The following is a 22,307-nucleotide window of genomic DNA, read 5'->3' as shown; positions in this document are numbered from 1 at the left end:
GACGGACAGAAAGGCAGACAAATAGACTCGGCTTTTGATGCTGATTAAGGATAAACTTCATAGCCCATATACCCCATAGCCCCATAACTACCTCATATAACTCTTCGAGTACCGGGTATAAAAATATCTTGTTATTAATATGATCTAAGTTCAAAGTAAACTAAATGTAAGGTTTGGATATTATTTGAAAAAAACAGACGACTTTATTTTTGAAAAATGTATATTTAACAAGAAATCAGAAAATCCGATTGAAATAAAACAAACTGTTGATACAATTTCGGTTCAGCCTAAAATACATGCGTACGTGTGTATGTATTTATGTATGTTCATATGTGGCATACAGGGCCGTGCCAAGGAATATTTTCGCCCGGGGGAAGTTGGAAAACGGCGCCCAAAGCATCTTTTATATTAAAAAATGTATAGTTTCAAGTCCAAATCGGCGGCCCTAAATTTTGGTGCCACGGGCTAATTCGCCCTTCTTCACCGCCCCCCTTGGCACGACCCTGTCGGGATATGTATATGTAAATATGTATATTATGTACATTAGAAAATCGTAAGATCGGCAGCGATCAACGCTGCAGCATTTAAATTTGTGCGCTGGACTAACGAGGCTGCTGTTTAAAAAGCTCTTTGGAAATTGAATAATTTAACGAAACTTTATTTTTCTGTGAACGGGCAAAAATGACGGAGTTTGATTTAAAGAATCTTAATGAATGTTTGGAGGAGTATTTACCAACTGATAAGCTAAAAGAGGTCAAACGAATTTTGTATGGACTTGATGAAGAGTGAGTACATCATAAAGAACAGTGATAAAAATGTACACAACTTCTTAGATAAATATTAAAGTTTTAAAGTAAGTTTCCCATTCCTTCGTGATGGTGAATGTATGAAAGGCGTTTACCGGAACTCACAAGCAGTTTCACGTTGATACGTTTCCTTGAGAAATGGTCATATGACATTCGACCTTTCTTATTAGTTGCAAAAAGAGAGATAACCTTATGGAACAAGCATGCAGTGAGAGCGAGAGATAATGTAGGTATATGCCTCCAGTTGGCTTTCCAGTTGAGCCTGAAATGATCATATGGTACACCTTTTATGTTCAAATGTACATATGTTGGAAAACATACATGTATGTAGTTTTGTCTCATATGTACATACATACATAAATACATACATATGTAGTTCCTCAGTTCTTCGAGAAAAAGCCGGTAGATACAGCTACGAACATTCCAACGGTTCGCATTCCTGTCCAATTGGAATTCGGTCTGCAACACGACCACCCCCGTACATATGTATGTATGTACATAAATACCTATAAGTATATACATATAGACATATATAAAGAAATATATGTATACATATGAAAAAAATGCTTAATAATAGATACAGCATACAAATATTGATGTAAATATGTATCAATATTTGAGCGTTAGTACACATGGATGTTTATCATATATAAACAAAGCGACGAAAACAAAATTCTGTTTACTTAGGAGCTTTTACATTACATAAAAACTAATTGGTACGCACTGTAATATATGTAACTCTTGGTTAACCTTTGATATACTGGCATATGCTCCTAAAATCGCTAAAAATACCCTTAAAGGACCCTTCATCAAAAATGTATCCGCAAAAACACGAAAAACCGCTACATCTACAATTTTGTAGTTGACAGATGTAGCTAAAATTTAGCTAAATCAGAGACCGTAATTGTAATAACTTTTAAAGTAAAAATTGCAATCTGAGAATTATTTTAAATATCATAAAAAAAAATAATTAATTCGTATTTTTGATTTTTATTATAAAAATCAAAATTTATTCTTATTTTTGATTTTAAAAGTATAAATTAAAAATAACTCTTAATTCTGATTTTTATTAAAATGAAAAGCGTAGAAAAAATTGATTTGAAAGGGTATCAGGAAACGGGCCCAGGCTGGCCCCACCAATAAATTAAATTTAATTAACTTTTGCATCCACCTAATATGCATCTCTGTTGGGTTCTCATAGCCAAATACTTGATCTGCCCGATGATGCCACAGACATAGCACACAAGCATGGATTTGAAATTAAAGGCTATCGGTTTAAGGCGCGAGAGGAACAAATACGCAAGCCACGGTTGGTGCGAGTCGGCGCTATTCAGAATTCAATTGTATTGCCCACCACAGCATCCATTGAAGACCAACGCGTGGCGATCTGGAACAAGGTGAAGACAATGATTAAGGCAGCAGCGGCGGCTGGATGTAATATTGTTTGTACCCAAGAAGCATGGAGTAAGTATATATTCTCATCGGAACCTATTCCAAGAATTCTCCATGACTAACATGATAACTTTTTGCAGCAATGCCTTTTGCTTTCTGCACACGGGAAAAGTTTCCGTGGTGTGAATTCGCCGAAGAGGCTGAGAATGGCCCAACGACGAAGATGCTCGCTGACCTGGCAAAAACCTACAATATGGTAATTATTCACTCAATCCTGGAACGAGATATAGAACATGGCGAGACCATTTGGAATACGGCCGTGGTTATCTCCAACAACGGAAAATACTTGGGCAAGCATCGTAAGAACCACATTCCCCGGGTGGGAGACTTCAATGAATCGACCTACTACATGGAAGGTGATACCTTTCATCCGGTGTTTGAAACAGAGTTCGGAAAGATAGCTGTCAACATATGTTATGGACGACATCATCCACAGAACTGGATGATGTTCGGTTTAAATGGCGCAGAGATTGTGTTCAATCCCTCTGCCACAATCGGTAGACTTTCGGAACCACTGTGGGGCATTGAGGCTCGGAATGCTGCCATTGCCAATAGTTACTTCACCGTTCCTATCAACCGCGTTGGCACAGAAACGTTTCCCAACGAGTACACGTCGGGAGACGGTGGCAAAGCGCACAAAGAGTTCGGTCCCTTTTACGGTTCATCGTATGTTGCGGCGCCGGACGGCTCCAGAACACCGGTAGGTCAAATGAAAAACGAATGATTTTTATGACTTAATACAAACAAACATTTCAGAGTTTATCGCGAGACAAAGATGGCCTGCTGGTGACTGAGCTTGATCTTAACCTGTGCCGTCAGATTAAGGACTTCTGGGGCTTCCGAATGACGCAACGTCTTCCCCTTTACGCAGAATCATTTAAAAAAGCATCGGAGCCAGACTTCAAGCCCCAAATTATCAAAGAATCTTTAAAACCAAACAATTAAAACGTTCATACATATAGTCCAAAATATAAAAAAAAAACCGTACATAAAAAGTCTATCATTATCTTTAGCGTATTATTACGAATGTACATTCACATAAATCTTATTTTAAATTTGCCGGCTTACTCGGGAGAAAATGTGAGCAGATAAGATTATACTTTAATCAAATTTAAATATTGTCAGTTGTGAGCTAAGACGAAATAATTTAAATGGCCTTGCCTTTCAAGGCTATCGGCAGGCGGTGCTACTTTTTATCAGTTCTCTGCATACTGAAACTATTGTCACAAGCCAAATGCGTAAACCTTATCATAATATTTTACGCAGAATGCTGCAACCATTACCAAATTAAAAATGCACATTTTTATATGTACGCAAAAGGGCTTTGCCTTTATTGTTATAACTTTTTCAACACATAAATAGCTCTTAAATATCCGCCGGGGCTGCTCGAAATAATAGCTGCGAATGCATTGAAAACAAGAGTACCCGATTACTCCATGGAATAGCCAATAAAACAATAATATCAATCCAAATTGGCCAATAGACTTGGGGCTCCAGACTCACGGTTACGATTAAGGTTTTAACTTGAAGCAAAACAAGCTGCGACAAAATGAAACATTTGGAATTTACTTTACACAAGAAAAGAATTAGTGTCCATTCCCGGTTGAGCGGATCATATCCACATATGTACTTCGAATTTAGAATATACTCCCAACGTCTTTTAATACCCGGTACTCGAAGAGAGAAAAGGGATATTTGTGCTCGAAAGTGGATGTATGTATCGCACAGAAGGAATTATTGATCAGCATCAATGGCCGAGTGGATATAGCCATGTCTGTCTGTCCGTCCGTCTTGATGAGCGCCTGAATCTCAGAAACTATAAAAGCTACAGCAACCAAACTGCTCGTCCCGCCACCGTTCGCCCCCACAAAGGGCAAAAATCTGTGACATCCACAATTTTTATGATACAAGAATGGATTATTATTATAGCCAGAGTGAAGAAATTCCTTTGAAGTGGCTAAATCACATTAACAAATAAAAGTTGTGACGTGAACGAACGCATCTCACAACATTCCTTCTCATTTTAAATTCGAAAACGCGTTTTGGTGACTATATCTAAAACGCTGATATACATTATAATTTATAGATTGTAATGAGAAATGGGCGGCCTTTCCTTTCCTTCCCTTTTCAATTATTTTCAATGAAACGGCTATACCTAAAGATATGTACATTCAACTTTAAACTGTTGTTTGGTCCTTTGTATGCTCGAAGACTTAAGGCTATAATGATAGACTTTTTATATTATATTTGTAGTCGAAGGAATGTGCGTTACTCACAGAAGGAACAGGAACGACAGCCATAGCTATGTACATCGAATTGGCCATTAATGCAGATCAAGAATATATTTACGTTATAGGGTCGGAAAATTGTCCTTCTGTGTGATAGATACTTCGCCCACATATCGAATATAACCCTAAACTCTTGGAGTACCGGGTGTAATTAAATTTAATCCATAAATTCAAATGGATATCAGCAATGTAAAAGTAAAAACAAAGTCACCAAATTTATAAAACAGATTTTTGGCGTTCGTAGTTAATTAATTTGTGACTTGTGCAGAAAAGAATGTACAAGATTCAATGTCGCACCGTGTAGTAAATCACACCTAAAAGTCAATTAAAAAACGCCGGATTAATGCCGGGAAAAAGGTCGATTTAGTAGCATAGTGTTATCGCAGACACTCTATTATTCCAATATGTAAAATAGCCAATATCCAAGATTGAATGCAAGAAAACTGATAGGAAATATCATCCGCGAGTACTTGTCAATTATATTCACGTCTTTGATCTTCGGTATAGTGGCTTTGATGGCAGATGCGCTTCTTTTTATTGCATGCAACATTCGAGGTCGAGTTGGGATTCCTGCATACATAATTTAGTAATTAAATGCAAATCAATAGTTCAAGTAGCTTACCCCTCTGTGAACGATGTCGCAGTTGGTTACGTCCAGTGCCATAGTTTCGGGTGATACGAAAACTTGGCGGAAACTTGGCCAAGTTTAAGGTCTCAGTGCCGATGGAGCCAAGGGTCGCATTATAATTACCTTTCCGTAACGAAGGTATGGGACTCATGCGTACGTCTTGAAGCTCAATTATGTCTTCAGTCGTTGAACACGTTAGAGATCTTTCGCTTTTACCTGTGGTCAACGATTACAGTCAAAGACATTTTATTAAAGAAAACAATGTAAAATGGTGATGGTCGCTTACAGAAATATATGGTACACGTTTTTTATTGTAATTTAATATTTAAAAAAATGAAAAGATACCTATCTTTTGTCGATCACAGTCCTTGAATTTTTTAATCTTTTTTTTTGCTCGCTTTCCCCAGTAGGTATAGTTGACGGCCGCGTATTCAAGAAGCGCGGCAAAGACGAATACGAAACACATAACTAGATAGATGTCAATAGCCTTTACGTAAGAAATTCGAGGCAATGAACTACGAACGCCAGTGCTGATCGTTGTCATAGTCAGCACCGTGGTGATTCCCAAGGCGACCCTTGCACTTGTGGCCTCGTGGTTAATCCAAAATGAAACCCATGAAAGCATTACGATAAGTATGCTAGGAAGATAAGTCTGAAACACGAAATAACCAATGTTTCGCTGCAATTTGAATGAAAGGGAAAGGCGCTGATATACTCCAGTGGCGAGCCTCTCTTTGCGATCATTTGTTTCATAGCCAATAATAGTGAACTGAGGCAGTTCTGCATCTTCCACACCTCGCACAGGTGTTGGCTTCCAGTACATGACCACATCGCTGACAGTATATCCATCTACATGTAAGATGTAAATATTATATCAAAATATACATAAATAGCGAATAGGTACACATGTACATATAAGATAAAACTAGGAGGAACATTGTGAGTCGCGTTACCAAATTTACAAAACTTTACAGAAATCGATATGTAAAAGAAGGGGGTGAAAGTTGTACTCACAGCTCTCAATTTCCACGGTGCAGTTCTGTGAGTCCAATGGATAATAATGCAGATCCATCATACAGGCAAGGGTTGTGGTAAACCTCATACCATAAGTAACAGCGCCATCGCCCGCAAGGCGCACCAGCTTGTTTCGCTCGGTTACGTCGTGTAAAAAGCTTTGAAAATTATATGTTATACATATGTATGTATATAAACAATACAAACAAACAATTGTTTATAAACTACAGGCAATTTACCTGTTTTTGTCATTTGCGAAAAATGTATCTGGTACCCATATTTTCTCGGCAAAATCACCCGATAAAGTCAGCACATCATGGATTCCATCATCATCGTTATAATCGCCGTTATAATACGGGCCGTAAATATTGAACGCCAGACGCTCGTCGCGCCAATACTGATTCAAGTACATTGTTATTGTATAATCCTTATGATCAAACAGATTACATATGTTTTTGTATACTCAAAGTTGTATTAGGCATTTACAAGTTTATTTACCATATTAACTTCTGATATGGCGTCGAAGCTTGCTATGGTCAAATCCATTCCAACGTGTAGTGGCTCGCCTCCAAAATTAGGCCTGAGGCGGATATCGTATCCCTGAAGTATCTTCGATATCGTCTGTGTAACATTTTCAAGGCGCCCAGCAAGCACATCATTTTGCTTGCAACTAAAAATACAAGTATTTATGTAAGTATAATGCCAGGTTCAAGTAACCATTGGTAGGGGTTAATTTTATACAATTCAACATTAATGGTGACAATTACAGTAATGCTAAATTGTTCATTGCATACTGTAACCTCATTATTACATATGTACATATCTAAACACGACAGCAGATAAGCCATGATCTTGTCGTTAACTTTCGGTCAGCAACAGCGTATACGCAGGCCCAACCCAGCCAGACATTTTGTAACACATGAGCATCAACCGGACAAACGGACTACCCCAATGCCAGTGTGTCCGGAGGACACTGCAGAGACGCCTGGTACTTTGCCAAAATAAGCAAAATTATATAAATGAATGTGTAGATGGCCATTTACTTTCATTAAAAACTTTGTAACGACATTTACAAAAGTCGTCATTCAAGCCTCAGCCTCAATAAAAATAACTTACCGGGCAAGCTGCAACTTTGCGCCAAGTATGAGTATCAAGAAAATCAGGCCAGAGCAGACATCGAGTCGAGTATAACTATTCATATTGGCAGCTTTTCTGGTTTCATTGACAAGTCTCAACTTGAAAGCATTAATTGCGTTGACATCTCCAGTCTGCCTGCTTTCATTGTGATAGCAAAAGCGACTTCATCAGCTGATGTTCTCCAAGGATGACGGGTTAAAGCATTACTGTTAAATGTTATGTTATGTTTCTGAAAAATTATTGGAAATATATTTAGGGGAAATTTTGTGACCACCCCCACTTTTGCGTAGACACCAATTAGATGCTATTGATCGTTCTGACAATGAAACAAATATCTACGTACATGTATGGTGTGGGTGTAGGTGTAGGTGCTGTAAGCATTATAAAGACAATTTGGGTCTCCCATTGGTCTCTTGGAAAAAAAGGGCGGTCAGGCCGGGCTATGACACACATTTTGGTACAAGTCGTAGACTGTGCTTCTGATTGTGATAAGTAAAAACCTCTCATATCTTTTTGTTTTTTATACCAGTATAGCTCTTTATATGACGACTCTTTAAGTTTCTCTTTGTTTGGAGTGATTTTCTTTCATATTTTTTACTTCGCCCAACTCTTGATGGCATTTTTCATTATGAAGGAATCAATTTAGTTCTGAAAGTAACCTAAGACCTTTAGCTTTTAATTGGTACACACATTTGGACAATTAGAAATTGTCTATTCGGCAAAAACAAAACCTTGTCCACACCGGCATCTTTCTCCTACTAATTGCAGATGATAATTTTGTATGGCGGCAAAGCCACAAGAAAACAGCAAACAACATTTGCTAAACATTATATATTTTGCGTTCGTAAGTGGCTTAACAAAATTAATTTGTTAAGAAAGCAAAGCTGAGATTTCAGCAAATGTTTTGTGCAGATCTGAGGACTAGGCATGAAGTGTAAGAATCGATTAATTGAATACCGATTTGTTTACATTGTCGACATCCTTTTTAGATGGAGCAATTTATTATGTGGTACAAGAAGCTTGACTGCGTCGAATTTGCATTGATGGAATTTATTCATTCAAATCAGAGAAACTTATTGGATTTTAATAGTTTTGTTTGCGTGAACTTTTAGACACATAATCACAAGTAAATATGCATATGTGCATATACAAATATTTGCATCTCTCTGGCCATTTACATCTTTGTTGCACCTACGTACATTTATACATTTACAAGTACCATGCAAATAATTGTTTACAAATATATTTTTATTCATAAGAACGAATATCCCGAGGCAGGAAACATAATAATCAGGCACATAACATACACTAGCATTACTTATTCCCGGTCATACCTTGTCTTCCCGTGTCCCGTGTTTCCGTTTCTGTTTTTGTCTACGTTTAGGTTTTGCGCGATGCTGCGCGTGAGCCTCGTCCAAAGTGTCTATCGAAAAACACTGTTCAGGTATGCATGTACACCAGCTGCTCGGGTAAGCTCGTTTCATTCGTTTTGACTCGGATTGCGCATTCTTTTCAGACAAGTATGTAGAAATTGTATATGTGTGTGTATGTATGTCATTTAAATGTGTGTTTCCGGCAGTATAAGGGTTGTCTGTCTTAATAGCAAGGCGAACATTTGGAGTGATGCATATGTACAAGGGTGTGACATAAATCACTAAATATTTATAATGATGAATTTCATTACAAGAATTCGGCCCAATAGCTTGGGTAGCATATTTTCTAATCAATTATTTCCCATTTGGCATTCCAAAAATCGAATCCATTCAATTGCGAAGGGGTGACATAGAAGTGCTTAAAGATTTTCACTCGGGAGTTTTTTTTACGCCTGAATCTCTACAGATTTTCTTTATCGTAAACCTAAATATGTATCTTGGGGATAACGCGCAACAATGAGAATTGTAAATCTCATAGAAAACATATAAGTACATATGTAAAAATACTTCATTCCAATTGTAATTCAATATCCCCGTGGGACATTTCTCAGCGCGATATCGCTGCGCATGCATCCAGCTGTTTCGAAATTTCACACTATTAATTCAGCTATTTGGTTGAATAAACGCATAACACATACTCAAAAAATTACAAATCTGATTTTCCCATTCATGTCGTTTAACTGGTGATTAACCTCCAAAGAATTTAAAATTGTGTGTGTTTATATATGTATGTAAGGTGACGATCAACAACCACAAATCTTTTAGAGTTCACCTCCCTTATCACTAAAGGCTTCCAAGGTACATAATTTGCAGACGATGATATTGGCATCTAGTGAGCTGCTGCCGATAATGTTCCAGAAGGTGTTATTTGGTAGGCCAAGGACTAAAATATGTCCACCAACCAAGTGAAACATTACGAAAGGTTCAACAGCCTTGGATCAGTTAAAATCAAGCTGATGTGTACGATGCGTCTCACAACGTTCCTCCTCTTTTTTAACCTTTTAGGTCATTCCATTATTTTCGATTGTTGGTCGGGGTCACTTAATGTTAATGTGCTCGCAATGCCATCAGCAAGCCCGTTCGTCTCTCCTACTCTGGCTGACTGTCCTGTTTTGTCAGATTCAATAGTGTTGCCACCTTCCACTCAGTTCGCTCACACGCCACTCTCTCCGCAGCAACTCTGAAACATAGATTAAGGGAATACACCAAAATTTCTCTTGTTCCATTCTCATTGCTCTTTATTAAATAAGCCATAAAAGTTCTTATTCAATCTACGACAAATATTTACATTGTACTAAATACATTTTATTATCATACAAAAAATATAATGTTTATGGTAATTATTCGGCGCATGTAATTGAACTTTGATGTTTTTAGACCTTTCTGATAAAGCTATCATTCGCAACAAGTTCAATCTAATGTGAGATAATTTTTCTTTCTGATTGCAAACATTAATGTTTCGAAAATTGGTGTATGACAGTAGGGTTTTGTTTTTGAATAAATTTAGTTAACGAATATCTAAACTGATATTGAGTAGTTTGTTTCTGTGTAGGCTTGGTAGGAGTTATCTGTAAAAGATAAAAACATTTTAATATTAGTAATTATGCTCGTAATAATGTATCAAGTACATCATTCATATACTGTTTGCCAGGTCAGTAAGCCGGGGAAAAAAACCCTGCCAGTGCCCCTCTCTTTTATCTAAATTTAAAAGGGATGAACTAAAATATTTCAATACACACCTGTTGAATATGCCATTGTTTTTGGCAGGTTAACTACGTCCCGACGAAATGTAGATAAGTTTTGGGTAAACCTAAAAATAAAAGATATATGAAAATATATTGCAGTATGCCCAATATAAAGTAGTGTATGCAATACACCTTGGGAATCTCTATGGATATAGTTTGCGACTCAGGTGATTTCAAGAAAACTAGTTGAACAGTTTGTAGTATATCTCTTTACGAAGTTTGGGTATGAACTTATTCAAGTAAATTTAGCTATTTAGCTTTATCAATCAAGCCGAATCACCGAACAAACGAAGAACGAATTTTCTGAAGTATTTAATAAAATTTGTTTAGAGGAAGAGCTTCTTTACTCTGCAATTATGAAAAGCTGATGAATGCAGCTATAAATTGTACCTGACCCATTTTTTCCAAGGTTCCTGGGGGAATATTTATATTAAAAAGGTACTACAATATAGTTGGCTCCTTGTCAAAGCGTCGTGCAGGAGATCAGATTAGAGCGCACTCAAGCACACTCACGTGGGTCCCGGGACCCGGTTTAAGGATATATTAATTGTGTTGTCAGTTGTAATTACGGCCCAGAAGGAAGCGTGTATTTCAGACTCATAAGCAGTTTAATGTAGTGTACGCTCGTTAAACTTTCATTTGCTTACATTATGTTTAAAATATGTACTAGAGCATGCATGAATAAAACGAGGAGGAAGATTGTGAGACGCGTTAGAACGCGTCACAACTTTTATAGCCGGTACTAAGTAATGCTGGGAGGGGTGGGGGGTAGGTATTTACTCTTCAAGTACCGGGTATAAAAAAAGCATTTGTAACTAAAGCATAAATTCAAATAAATGGAATAAAAATATGTTTAATATACTCACTTCTCCTTATTTTTACTGGAAACATTGCGCTCGATTCCTAACATCAAATCATCAAACCACTGAGCCATTGAGTGTTGTTTTTCAACTGGTTGCCCACAGATAATGCTCTCTTTTAAGGACCTTTAAGGAAATAATAAATAATTTAAATAAATAGATTATTAGTTTGAAAAAGTTAATGCCCTTGAACTTCCAAGGGCCGTTGAACATCAAGGGCCTCGCCGACCGCTGCACACTTTAGATTACAGCGCGACAGCTGTGGCCCGATCAAGCCAAGGCAGGATTCGAACAAGACAGATCGACACAGAGTGACAGCACACTGGTACATGCGCATTTAAAAAATCAAAGTAATCATGCGCTGTAGGCCCCTCGGCCACCCCAGATGGGGCAATAAATATCTTCATAGTCGTAAGAACAAGAAAATTTTCTTACCGATAAAAATCCTCGTAAAGTAATATTAGTACCAGCAATGGACGAGACATGGACCACTGATTTCGACAATCCTCGGCCAGAACATTGTTTAACAACGAAGACATCATACTCTGAAGCAATTCAGAGTTCATCTCAACGACCTTAAAATCAATGAATGGATAATAAATGAATATAAATATGTCTGTTATGGCATCTGAGGAGTTATTATAAATTAAAAGTTAAAATTAATGCGCCTAAGCTTAAAATGTAGTAGCTTAACTTCAACTAATAACAACAACAAAAACAAAAACAAGAGGGAAAGTTGTGAGTTGGTACCGTTGACACTACTCTACTTGCATTCCCAGTACTCAGTCATACTTATTTGTGAGCATAATATTTTTTTCGCTATATCTGTCATTCATCTCTCTTCTTACACCTCCGCCAGAAGGCTTACACTGCACGGGAAAGAGTGTGTGCGCGATAGAGAGAATAGAGAGAGATAGAGTATGCGCTGTAGCGCTGGAAGAGTCGGTTAGCTGCTTCAAATTAATTTGTTAATTTTCGCTACAGTTTTTGAGTACAGGGTTACAGTTACAGATATGTTGTATACATATACATATGTACATACATATGTATATAGATATGTTTTAAAAAAAGTATCCTTTTTCTTTTGTTGATACGAAACATCAATCAATCAATGTTTAATATTGGACTTAGATAAGTGTTATTCGCATTCGGATGCATACCTTAAGAAACTTTTCGTTTTCCTGCGTTAAGCTTCGAAGCTTTTTGTTCGGGAATGTGGAAACTAAGGAATAAGGGAAAACTTCGTTATTGCTTATATCATTGTAAATATTTGAAATAATTTTTACCCTTTAGCTGAAGTTGTTTAAATATGTACGAAACAATACTATCTAAAATTGTGCAGCAGCTTATGTAAATGGCTGAATCTGAAATTGAAATATTTCATATATTAAATATTGCTAGGATGTTAATTTATTTATATTTTTGGTGCGAACCTAGCGCTGAGAGGCCCTTGGTGAGGCTTTCCAATATGTACACAAATGCACGTGGCTCCAAGCCGGCTAGATATGTAACGTGGTCTTGAGAAAGGCAATTTAATAAATTGTAGTATGCTGAAGACAGTTTTGGATATTCCTGCAAGTGCAATAAGAGAGAGACAAAATGTACAAATAATGTGGCTTACTGTTTAGTTGAATTGAACTTACAAGTAAATCATTTTGTTGTATAGAAAGTATTAACTTAGCAACAATGTTAAGAACGCTGTCCAGTGTATCATCTCCATACAATTTGAATACGCCACAGTTCACATAGTTCCCACCAAGTGAGTTTTTTAAAATTAAAAAACAAATTGCTATTCCTTTAAGTTTCATTGGGTAGAGTCGATCACGTGGAACTTCTAATTGTAAAATACGATTCCCGTATATACAAATAAGTTTAGAAGCCTCTCGAAACAGGAGGATGCCCATAGGACTGGATACATTTCCAGCCAGTCGTTGTGTTCGACAATGTACCAACTCAGCGAAAAGTTTGAGAACAGGTGTGGTAACTGCAGGATCATGAGCCCATAAGTCAACGGCACGCAATAATATAGGCAAGTAGTCTGTATAGTAGCTGTAATCGAAAATGTTAGTCAATATTAATGCAGAACTTATAAATAATATTCATACGAACAGCCATTCAAAGAGCATAGTATACTGAATACGAGCATTTAGTGGCAGTGCTAGCCCTCGAAGATCTCGCGCCAATCCAATAATTGCTTTCTTAGCCTCGTCATTGGGAAAACTATTAGCATCCATCAGCACAGTTCCAAGGGTTTCAAATTGATCTATAAGTACATAAAAACAGAGTTAAACAAAATGTAAATGTGTGATAATTACATTTTCCGATTTAAACTGACTTGTTAACGGCGTCAAAAAATTATAGAATCGTTCTTCATCTTCTCCCAAATCAAACATTAACAAACGGCCTAGAGATGTGTAAAACATGGTGCGACATCGCATTTCACTCAAGGAAGAGTTTGTCCCGAGGAAAGGGAAATGTTCGCTTGTGTGGTGTGTCAGCATGAATTGCACTTCGTCTAAGCGTGCAAGCTTACGCACAGAATTAAAGTGCACAGAAAGATCCGAAAGTAACATCAGAGTTTTAGTAATAATCTGTTCTGAGCGTCCCCAAAACTTTAAGTTGGTAATACTGAAAATTACAGAAACGTTTATCCAATGAACAAAAAAAAAAAAAAATTAATTAATATTAGATACATACATTTTACGATTTATAAAGCTTAATAGCATTTGCTCATCGCTAAGTCCAAAGACTTCAGTCAGTCTCTTATATACATTCGCTTTTTGTGCTTGCTCGCTGCTATGCATTTTACGAACTTGGTCCAAAAAGCTTAACATGGCCAATTCGAGCTTTTCGCATCCAGCCTGAGGCAATCGTGCATCTGTCAGACTCATTAGTTGTAGCACTCTAATGACGAGCTCTCCATCCATGGTATCGTGCTCGTCGCTAGTCGTTACAGAAAGGCGACCAACAATGGCAGACCCGATAATGTACACCAACCAAGTTAACTGAAGCTCATGCACAGTTATATCTATAGGATTAGCGTTGGGCGTCTGTACAAGATTTTCATACTCACGTGCCTTTTGATCAAAATGCTGCACAAGAAGACTGCAAGTCTTGTTGTACTCGCACCGTTCAATAACTGACAGTTGCTCAAGCTGTTGCTGCACCATACATAAATCATCCAATGGATCCTCTAGATTGTCCCGTACAATTAAAGGAACAGCATCTAGGCGCGACTCGATGTAAGCTTTAATCACTTCTGGTGTATATGTACCAAGTAAATGCGGATCCGGAGACTTTACATATGGAACGGATGCTACCATACGTTGCCAAAGTGTTAGCAAGTAGTGCACACTGTTTGGTGCAAAAAGCCACAACTACAGAAACGAAAAATGTCTTATGTATTCTTATCAAGTACATCACTTTTTCAATACTTACATGCAATGACTGCACAGTAAATTTCGCTATTAATTCGATAGCTTCTGGATAACAAGGAACAGCAATTAGCTCGCCTAATTGATAGTTGGATTTAAGTCGAGCTAGCAAACGGCAGAATTCGTGGTAGTTATCTGGATCACTTAAGCCCTGAAAATAAATCCATATACATATTTTTAAAGACGAATGTGCACGGTGTGATCGGTCAACGCTGGCGTCAAACAAGACAGATGGATGAACGCTTACCATGCAAAGATATATAATAGGGCAGAATCATTACTTACGTGCAAATTAGTCAAAATATTTGTTACACCTTCAACCAGATGTGTGAGAAATTTCGTTCTTTCAGTATTACTAAAAAGCGATCGACGCACTGATGTCATTTGAACCAAACAAGATATGGAGTAGCTAGCTAAACCATTTGGAAGAATCTGGTATAAATCAAAAAACAGTTTCAGTGTGTTTAAATCCAGGAACGCAGGCCGCCAGGCTGTTGGAATCTATTTAAAATATATCGTTATTTCGAATACTCTTTAAATATATTTTTGTGAACATACCTGAACGTTGTTCATATCATCGGAAGATTCATCTGTTGAACTTCCAATAAAATCAAAGCTCAAACAGTTTTTCGTCAGTCGCAGCACATGAGATATCAACCTTAAATAAGCACAAAGAACAACCACAAATTAACAGACAAATTTTTCAATTTACTAATAAGAAAGTGCTATCCGAAAATTTTGATAAACTTGCATCAACAAGTCGTCTATTTTTATGCCCGGTACTCAAAGAGTTTAAGGTTATATGGATTTGTATCCCTAAATTCTTCTAGTACCGGGTATAAGAACTTACGCTTTCTGCGATTCATCCATAAATTTAAGGTTCTTGCTGTTATCACGTGCAGTTATCAATAGTGAGCACGACAGAAGAAATGTGTCGTAAAGTTGCTGGTCACGATAGGATGTGGCTATCTTTCGATTCTTTGAGAAGGACAAATGTACATCTAACTCCACAATAGAATTCATTTCAGATACCAACTGTGATAATATTTGAACGCCAACTGTGCAGTGCTCCACAGAACCCTAAGGACCGAAATTTCAATTATATATTCTTTTTTATTATGAAAATGCAACATACCTGTAAAAACTTTTTTACGTCTTCTAGTAGATTTTGAAAGATCAATTCACCTTTGTATGTGTCGAACCAACCATATTTTGTAATTTTGGCCAGAAGTGTAACTAAGGCTTGAATAACAAAATGTTGCAGATTAGGCCTTGTGGCCAAGTAGTTTAATGCATAGCTACGAATGTCGATTCTTTGCTCAAGAGTCAGTCCCTGTATTAGTTTTGTAAGTGTGGACGCGGCAAGCAGCTGTGCATAACTAGAATCAGCTCTGTCTAGTAGAAGTTGACATTTGGGTAGCGCATCTTGGCTACTTACAAATGAAGCAAGAGCTTTCTCTGCATCCCCACGAATGCAAACGTCTGTAGCTTCGTAAAGTTGCTTGCACAGTACTTCAAGTTGCTGTATCTCCTATTAAAAATAAAAAGTTTATGTTTTTAAATATATACTGTTTAAAAACATCATTTTCAAATTAAATTAATGCTAATATATATACATACATACGTGCATTAATAGTTTGGGAAAATTTTTCTTATTAACGATATTTACTATGAAGTGATTTATCTAAGATATTTTCGTTAAAGAATAACGAGAAGTCTCCCTGAGCCGTAGACTTCTTCGGCTGGCAGTTCTCCCATTCAACCCACTTCGGGTCATCAGCAGTGCATTTCAATTGATTCGTTTATACCGGTTCTCTCAATTGTCAGATATAAACAACATTTCTTTTTATAATATAGAGTCTATAATCGTAAATCGATATCTCTAGCTCTGCTTTGGTGTATGCTTTGATCCAAGCAACCACTTTGACTGAATTGTATTATAAAAATCTTAAAATATATAATCTTGTTTCGAAATTTTTGATTTTTGTATTTGGTTGATCTTTTAATTTATAACGAGAAGGGACGTGTGAGACGCTTCTTACGCGTCACAACTTTTATACACGGCACTCAGTACTACATCTGCACCTTAGCGGTGTTTTTTCAAATTTTACATTTTTTCTTCATCTGTCATCTACATCTACAACACTTCTCACACCAACACGCTCCTTTAGCTAGCTCCCCTTCCTTAGACCCACACACTGCAGAATAGCGGCAGAGGCAGTGGCCGCCCACAGCAGAAGCAGAGTCTAATGAGAAAATGTGAAAAAAAACAAATATAAGCTGCGGGACGGGGTGGGTTCAGCCGTGGTTAAAGCTTTTATAGTCTCTGAGATCCAGGCGCTCAACAAGACGGACGGACAGACAGACATGGCTCTATCGACGCGTCTATTGATGCTGATCAAGAATATATATGTGCATTACATACAACCGTTATTCCCCACAAATACAATATACCCTATTTACTCTTCAAGTACCGGGTATAAAAAACAGAAGAGCTGCCGCAAGTATCATTTATAAATGTTTCATTTGACAATAGAACATTTGCCCAATGGCAAGAAGAACTCGGTGTAGAAAAGTTCGATTTTGTAGCACAGTGTAACAAACACGACATTCTGGCAGAGGTTTTGTTCTGATTCGCATTTCTTAAGGTTATGATAAATATTTTATACAAAACAAATGCAAAGTTTAGAATACAGATGTACAGATGTACTTGTAGCCATATGAATTGGCACACAAAAATAGTAGCGTAGCTTTAGCCATAAACTCGCAAATTACATGGCGAATATTAACGTTAAATAATTCCGTCGATTTTCGATCTGAAATACAATGTATTTATGTAATTTACATACATACATATCTACATCTAAACAAAATTGCAAATTTGTAATTTCTTTGTTTGCATTTGATAACAGATAACATAAAGAATTGGTACACATACTAAATATAACTAAAACGAGTAGAAATAAATTGATCAAGTACCATAACGACACAGCTTCGTTGCCGCTTTTGTTTTAATAACAAAAAAGAGCAAAAATATGCTGAATGTTTTGTTTGTATTTATTTGAGTATTACAAACGCTTCACAACCCGGCACTTTTTAACCTACACGCGCTGTCTCACATTTAATGTTAACATTGTTAATACAAAATTTAAAAAATAAAAATACAATAACGCAATGATCGAATGAGTATATATTTTATATCTCTCTGCCTGTTGAATATCTTTAAAATGATATGTAAATAAAGGAAAGAAAATCGACTTCTTCAAGCAGGGAAAGTGATGCAAAACTTCCTCGGCACTTTCGATACTATCGATGGTAATTTATAAAACACGACCAGCTCGATAAAATTTCTAGCTGCATGAATTAGCTTTTTAGAATGACAAAGTTCTTTACAAGCAGATTGAAGATACTTGACTTATGGGAAAATAAGAACCGCTGCCTCTGAAAAAAGGTTAAACAAAATATACAAGTTTTTGAAAATTCTTTACAACGGTTCTGACGTCGAAAAAAATTTATCATCTGACAATTTCTAAGCCCCAACTCTTTCAGGAAAAGTTGGTTTGGTAGCTTTGGTAAACAAGGACTGACAGGAAAATGAGAAAAAAAAGACCAATACACATCAGCAGGGGGAGCACAAAACTTAAAAACATTTATTTTATTTCTAAAAAGTAAACATATTTTCCGCTGCCAGAAAATGTAAACTCAGCTGTTATTTCATGGATGGTGGATGGAGCCAGTGTGAAAACTTGTTCCTCATCTTTCAAATATTCCCGACGCTACCCCGAGATAGGCTCAGTGTGCAAATGGTATAATGGATTTATTACTTATAATTAGAGTTGGAAAAACAATCAATTTTCGCAGAACTCTATCTTTTATAAATAAAACCGATCTTATAGACTGAATCGGTAAAAACATTTTATGGTTTTAAGAAAAATGGCTTTATTTCATTGCTCCAGAACTCCAAAAAAAAATATTTCAACATTATAACCCTCTAATGTAGCTCGTAAATATATCTAAGATCAGTCTTCCAGATCGATTGAAATCCTTTCTGATTGCGTCGGGCATGCTGGAAAGCAAAAATATTCTAAAACAATGATCTAAAAAATAAATGTTATTCTTATCCGTTTGCTTGACTCAAATTTGCGTTAAATTGTGGAAGTTGATGTTGGAATTTTTTATTTTTTTTTTTATTTAATCGCTACAGCGAAATTGGTTGGTCGAAGAGATGAGTCCGCATTGACCAGGTACTTCAGTTTTGTGTTGAATATTATAAAAAAGTTACTGAAAATTTTGAACTCAAAAAAGAGTTGTTTGCCGAACGAACGATGTTGCAATTTTTGTTGTTGATTTTTCCGAAACAAGAATCGATGTTTTCACCAAAACCGAAGAACCGATTATATCGATGCCTGCATCGACTTTTTCCCAGCTCTACCTATGACACATATGTTGTTGTTTCGCTCTTTGTCATGTGTTTACGTATTGTGTTTACAAACCCTTCTATTTGTGGATAACACGATCAATTTCATGATATAATCGTCACACAATTGAAGTTTTGTCAATCTACAAAAGCACAAGCAATGTTCTTAAATCGAATGTGGCGTAGATTTTATATAGCGCCACACAACGCCATCACAAGAGGGTCAGCGCAGGTTCAATGTATTCGAACAAAAGCGACCAACAGACTCGCCGGCAATGTGATAAGACAGAGCAAAATTATGGAAAAGTTATACGGAAATCGCTTGACAGGCAGTAAGAAGCGTTGGTATCCTTTGCCAAATATGAATGTTAGCAGCAGTAGCGGTGCTCAGCAACCGAACATTGTATTTCCTAGCTCTAAGTTTGGATTGTCTTCCCCGCATACCAACAAAAACAACTCTCGTCGTATTTCCGTGCTGAACAAGTTGTTCATGACAAACATCACAGACCTACTGGCGACTGGAGCGGCAGCTCAATCAATTGTAGGACAAGGACTGCATGTGACCCGTGTAAAGATCTCATGCGACTTCTCCCACATAAATGTATATTGGCTGGGACGCACGTGCTCACAAGAAGATACTCTCGAAATAGAGCTGAGGCGCTGCAGTAGCCACCTCCAGCATGAGCTCACTCAACTGCGTCTCATGGGTAAAATGCCCCGGATACAATTTGTTCGCGACAAGCCGGCTGCGAATCTTTATCAAATGCAGGGTCTCCTCTCAGATCTACATTTAAATAAAAACTTATCAACAGAAAATGAAATGAGGCAGAACGTTTTAGCAACAAACGTGCAGTGGCCTAAAATGCGCCAAGATGTCCTAGACCTAAACCATAACCACATTGTTGACACGATTGTATGCAAAATGCGAAAGCTTAAAGAAGCCTGGGTAGATCATCTACAATAATAATAAGCAAATAACCATGAAAATGTTTTTATTATCAATAAAAAAATGGCAATACACTGGACTCATTTAATGGGTACACATGTACATGCATATGTAAATTGTACAACGCTTGACGTATTTTCGTGTTGAACAAGTTGTTTATGACAAACATCCCAGATCTACTGACCAGGGGGGTTTTGACTGTGTAACTCGTGTGAAAACTCAGCTTAAGATGCTCTCAAATGGCATCCGTAGATTTCGGTCATGTACTAGTTGGCGAGCCAGAAAGTTGTATCAAGAGACCAGATCAGATGCAATGGTTCAAACAGTGTACAAGGGTTGAACGTACATATGTGTACATAAGTACATATGAATCTATTCGTTTCCTTTTAAAAGTAAGAGAAATAAAAAAGGTATAATTTATAGTTTTAAAACTGCAATTTTATTTCACGAAAGTAAAGGTGGATTAAGTCTGTGGGTTTTGAAATACATTTTTAATCGAAATTGTTGGTGTAGCTGCAATTCCAATGGCGACAGCTCTGCAAAAAAGAAAAGAAAATTGGTATAAAAACAGCGTCAAAATAAGTAGTTTCTATTTATGGCACATTTGAAAGTGGCGGCATTTAATCAGTGAAAACTTGTATGGCATCAATGTTTTTTTTTCAGTCGAAAGATGGTGAAGTTTGGTTCATCACACGTATTTGCGTCCACTTCATAACAAATATTATATTAATATAAATGCGTACCTTTGAGATTTGTTCCTTTCTTCGATATAACCCTTCTTCTGCACGTGTTTTTCTTTAAGTAGAATGACGACAAAGTCTGCTTATTCGAAGAGAGCGAGTCCAATGTCTTACGTTACATCTGCGGTAAAGATCTCGATACTTTAAAGAGTTTATATTGGTTAATAGATCACATTCAAATAGCCACATGCATATACATATCTATGTATGATTTGATTTGTTTCCTTTGAAAAGTAAGAGAAATAACAAAAAAAAGTATAATTTGTGGTACATAAAGTTTCAACACTGCAGATTTTATTTCACGGAAATAAAGGTTGATGTTCAACTTTGTGGGTTATGAAATACATTTTGAATCGCAATTGGTGGTATAGCTGCAATTCAGGTGGCGACAGCTCTGCAAAAAAGAAAAGAAAATTGGTTTAAAAACAGCGTCAAAATAAGTAGTTTCTATTTATGGCACATTTGAAAGTGGGAGCATTTAATCAGTGAAAACTTGTATGGCATCAATGTTTTTTTTTTCAGTCGAAAGATGGTGAAGTTTGGTTCATCACACGTATTTGCGTCCACTTCAAAACAAATAAGATATTGATATATGTACGTACCTTGCAGAGCTTTTCCTTGTTTCGATATAACCCTTCTGCACGTGTTTTGCTTCATATATATACAACTTTTAAGTAGAATGTCGACAGAGTCGGCTTATTCGAAGAGAGCGAAGCCCATATCGTCATCCTCCGACTCTGAATCTTCCTTCTTCTCTTCTTTGCTGGCTTCCTTCTTGTCCCCAGCACTTGGAGCTGCCTGAGCAGCGGATGGTGCAGCAGATACGGCGCCACCGCCAACTGGCATCGAAGACAACTTTTCGCGTCCCTCCTTGATCAGATCTTCAATGCTCTTGCCATTGAGTTCCTTAATCACCTTGGTGAGACGCTCAGTGTCCACCTCAATACCGACAGAGCTGAGAATTTTCTCAATATCTGCATTGGCGGGGGCGTCCTTTCCACCGATAACAGCCAACAAGTATGCAGCCACGTAACGCATGCTGTAAACAGAAAACAAAAATATTAATTTCGATTTGCGACAAAGTTTGTGTACATTTGTTTATTTAATCCTAATTATCCGGAGGCATCGAGTGGGCTTCTGAGTTGATTAGTTATTCAATAATTTACGGCTTATTTTCTATTACTTTTGTAACAATATGTAATTACTTTAAGTCTTTATATTCTGACACGAAACGGGAAATGCAGGAAAAAACAGAACCGTCGCCTTCAAGATTTCAATCGAAAAGAACTGTGCTGTCAAATGGCTCGAACTAGCCACTTCCGATTGTTAAAATTGACAGATAGCGAGTCAGCTGATCTAAATACAACTCTGGCGCGGCTGGTGGTGTTTTGCATTCATCAGGGTGGC

General features: G+C 37.1%; 5 protein-coding genes and 2 non-coding genes across 9 annotated transcripts; 2 read left to right on the top strand and 5 right to left on the bottom strand.

The window, feature by feature from the left end:
- Window positions 1-577: 577 nt before the first annotated feature.
- Window positions 578-3,253, top strand: LOC117902076 (beta-ureidopropionase). Its single transcript, XM_034813171.1, has 4 exons — window positions 578-785; window positions 2,008-2,270; window positions 2,339-2,958; window positions 3,015-3,253. Exons 1-4 carry the CDS (start codon window positions 682-684, stop codon window positions 3,201-3,203), a joined length of 1,176 nt encoding a protein of 391 aa, XP_034669062.1. The 5' UTR covers window positions 578-681; the 3' UTR covers window positions 3,204-3,253.
- A 1,651-nt stretch (window positions 3,254-4,904) lies between these two features.
- LOC117902066 (gamma-aminobutyric acid receptor subunit beta-like) lies at window positions 4,905-7,554 on the bottom strand. 2 transcript variants are annotated; one of them, XM_034813157.1, is made up of 7 exons: window positions 7,305-7,554; window positions 6,687-6,858; window positions 6,428-6,585; window positions 6,189-6,346; window positions 5,520-6,023; window positions 5,169-5,390; window positions 4,905-5,116 (listed from the first exon to the last, which is right to left on the bottom strand). In XM_034813157.1, exons 1-7 carry the CDS (start codon window positions 7,385-7,387, stop codon window positions 4,941-4,943), a joined length of 1,473 nt encoding a protein of 490 aa, XP_034669048.1. In that variant the 5' UTR covers window positions 7,388-7,554; the 3' UTR covers window positions 4,905-4,940. The 2 variants fall into 2 exon arrangements, with proteins under 2 accessions (XP_034669048.1, XP_034669040.1); XM_034813149.1 differs by having other exon boundaries at window positions 6,428-6,615; window positions 7,305-7,387.
- A 2,487-nt stretch (window positions 7,555-10,041) lies between these two features.
- Window positions 10,042-18,052, bottom strand: LOC117902014 (ran-binding protein 16). Of its 2 annotated transcripts, XM_034813066.1 has the most exons (17): window positions 17,777-18,050; window positions 15,933-16,328; window positions 15,648-15,877; window positions 15,356-15,455; window positions 15,083-15,298; window positions 14,802-14,948; window positions 14,061-14,740; window positions 13,699-13,991; window positions 13,473-13,626; window positions 13,007-13,412; window positions 12,797-12,935; window positions 12,650-12,727; window positions 12,524-12,585; window positions 11,799-11,938; window positions 11,370-11,489; window positions 10,498-10,568; window positions 10,042-10,326 (listed from the first exon to the last, which is right to left on the bottom strand). In XM_034813066.1, exons 1-17 carry the CDS (start codon window positions 17,777-17,779, stop codon window positions 10,277-10,279), a joined length of 3,285 nt encoding a protein of 1,094 aa, XP_034668957.1. In that variant the 5' UTR covers window positions 17,780-18,050; the 3' UTR covers window positions 10,042-10,276. The 2 variants fall into 2 exon arrangements, with proteins under 2 accessions (XP_034668957.1, XP_034668967.1); XM_034813076.1 differs by lacking the exon at window positions 11,370-11,489 and having other exon boundaries at window positions 17,777-18,052.
- Window positions 18,053-19,245: 1,193 nt separating this feature from the next.
- LOC117902086 lies at window positions 19,246-20,281 on the top strand. Its single transcript, XM_034813182.1, has one exon. The coding sequence runs from the start codon at window positions 19,375-19,377 to the stop codon at window positions 20,176-20,178; it is 804 nt and encodes a 267-aa protein (XP_034669073.1). The 5' UTR covers window positions 19,246-19,374; the 3' UTR covers window positions 20,179-20,281.
- A 500-nt stretch (window positions 20,282-20,781) lies between these two features.
- LOC117889652 lies at window positions 20,782-20,857 on the bottom strand. The gene has a single exon (XR_004648529.1). It is a non-coding gene; the product is annotated as a small nucleolar RNA Me28S-Am982 (small nucleolar RNA).
- Window positions 20,858-21,161: 304 nt separating this feature from the next.
- LOC117902110 (60S acidic ribosomal protein P2) lies at window positions 21,162-22,261 on the bottom strand. The gene is made up of 3 exons (XM_034813225.1): window positions 22,106-22,261; window positions 21,503-21,939; window positions 21,162-21,294 (listed from the first exon to the last, which is right to left on the bottom strand). Exon 2 carries the CDS (start codon window positions 21,936-21,938, stop codon window positions 21,597-21,599), a length of 342 nt encoding a protein of 113 aa, XP_034669116.1. The 5' UTR covers window position 21,939; window positions 22,106-22,261; the 3' UTR covers window positions 21,162-21,294; window positions 21,503-21,596.
- On the bottom strand, window positions 21,380-21,456 carry LOC117889653. The gene has a single exon (XR_004648530.1). It is a non-coding gene; the product is annotated as a small nucleolar RNA Me28S-Am982 (small nucleolar RNA).
- Window positions 22,262-22,307: the final 46 nt, after the last annotated feature.

The sequence above is a fragment of the Drosophila subobscura genome, chromosome A (genome assembly GCF_008121235.1).
Source record: "Drosophila subobscura isolate 14011-0131.10 chromosome A, UCBerk_Dsub_1.0, whole genome shotgun sequence".
In the NCBI taxonomy this organism is placed as follows: Eukaryota; Metazoa; Arthropoda; class Insecta; order Diptera; family Drosophilidae; genus Drosophila; species Drosophila subobscura.
The sequence above is the reverse complement of the archived record's forward strand: the minus strand, read 5'-3'. Positions and strand labels throughout refer to the sequence as shown.

Bases quoted from the DNA above. Each gene is read 5' to 3' on its own strand.
- LOC117902076 (XM_034813171.1), top strand. From the start codon at position 682: ATGACGGAGTTTGATTTAAAGAATCTTAATGAATGTTTGGAGGAGTAT. The intron at 2,271-2,338 runs GTAAGTATATAT...AACTTTTTGCAG, and splicing joins TTGTACCCAAGAAGCATGGA to CAATGCCTTTTGCTTTCTGC. The intron at 2,959-3,014 runs GTAGGTCAAATG...CAAACATTTCAG, and splicing joins CGGACGGCTCCAGAACACCG to AGTTTATCGCGAGACAAAGA.
- LOC117902066 (XM_034813149.1), bottom strand. From the start codon at position 7,387: ATGAATAGTTATACTCGACTCGATGTCTGCTCTGGCCTGATTTTCTTG. The intron at 6,859-7,304 runs GTAAGTTATTTT...TTGTATTTTTAG, and splicing joins GCAAAGTTGCAGCTTGCCCG to TTGCAAGCAAAATGATGTGC. The intron at 5,391-5,519 runs GTATCTTTTCAT...CGTTGACCACAG, and splicing joins CTGTGATCGACAAAAGATAG to GTAAAAGCGAAAGATCTCTA.
- LOC117902014 (XM_034813066.1), bottom strand. The intron at 11,490-11,798 runs GTAAGAAAATTT...ATTTCCTTAAAG, and splicing joins CTTTACGAGGATTTTTATCG to GTCCTTAAAAGAGAGCATTA. The intron at 10,569-11,369 runs GTGAGTATATTA...TTTTATTTTTAG, and splicing joins TCCAGTAAAAATAAGGAGAA to GTTTACCCAAAACTTATCTA.
- LOC117902086 (XM_034813182.1), top strand. From the start codon at position 19,375: ATGTTCTTAAATCGAATGTGGCGTAGATTTTATATAGCGCCACACAAC.
- LOC117902110 (XM_034813225.1), bottom strand. From the start codon at position 21,938: ATGCGTTACGTGGCTGCATACTTGTTGGCTGTTATCGGTGGAAAGGAC.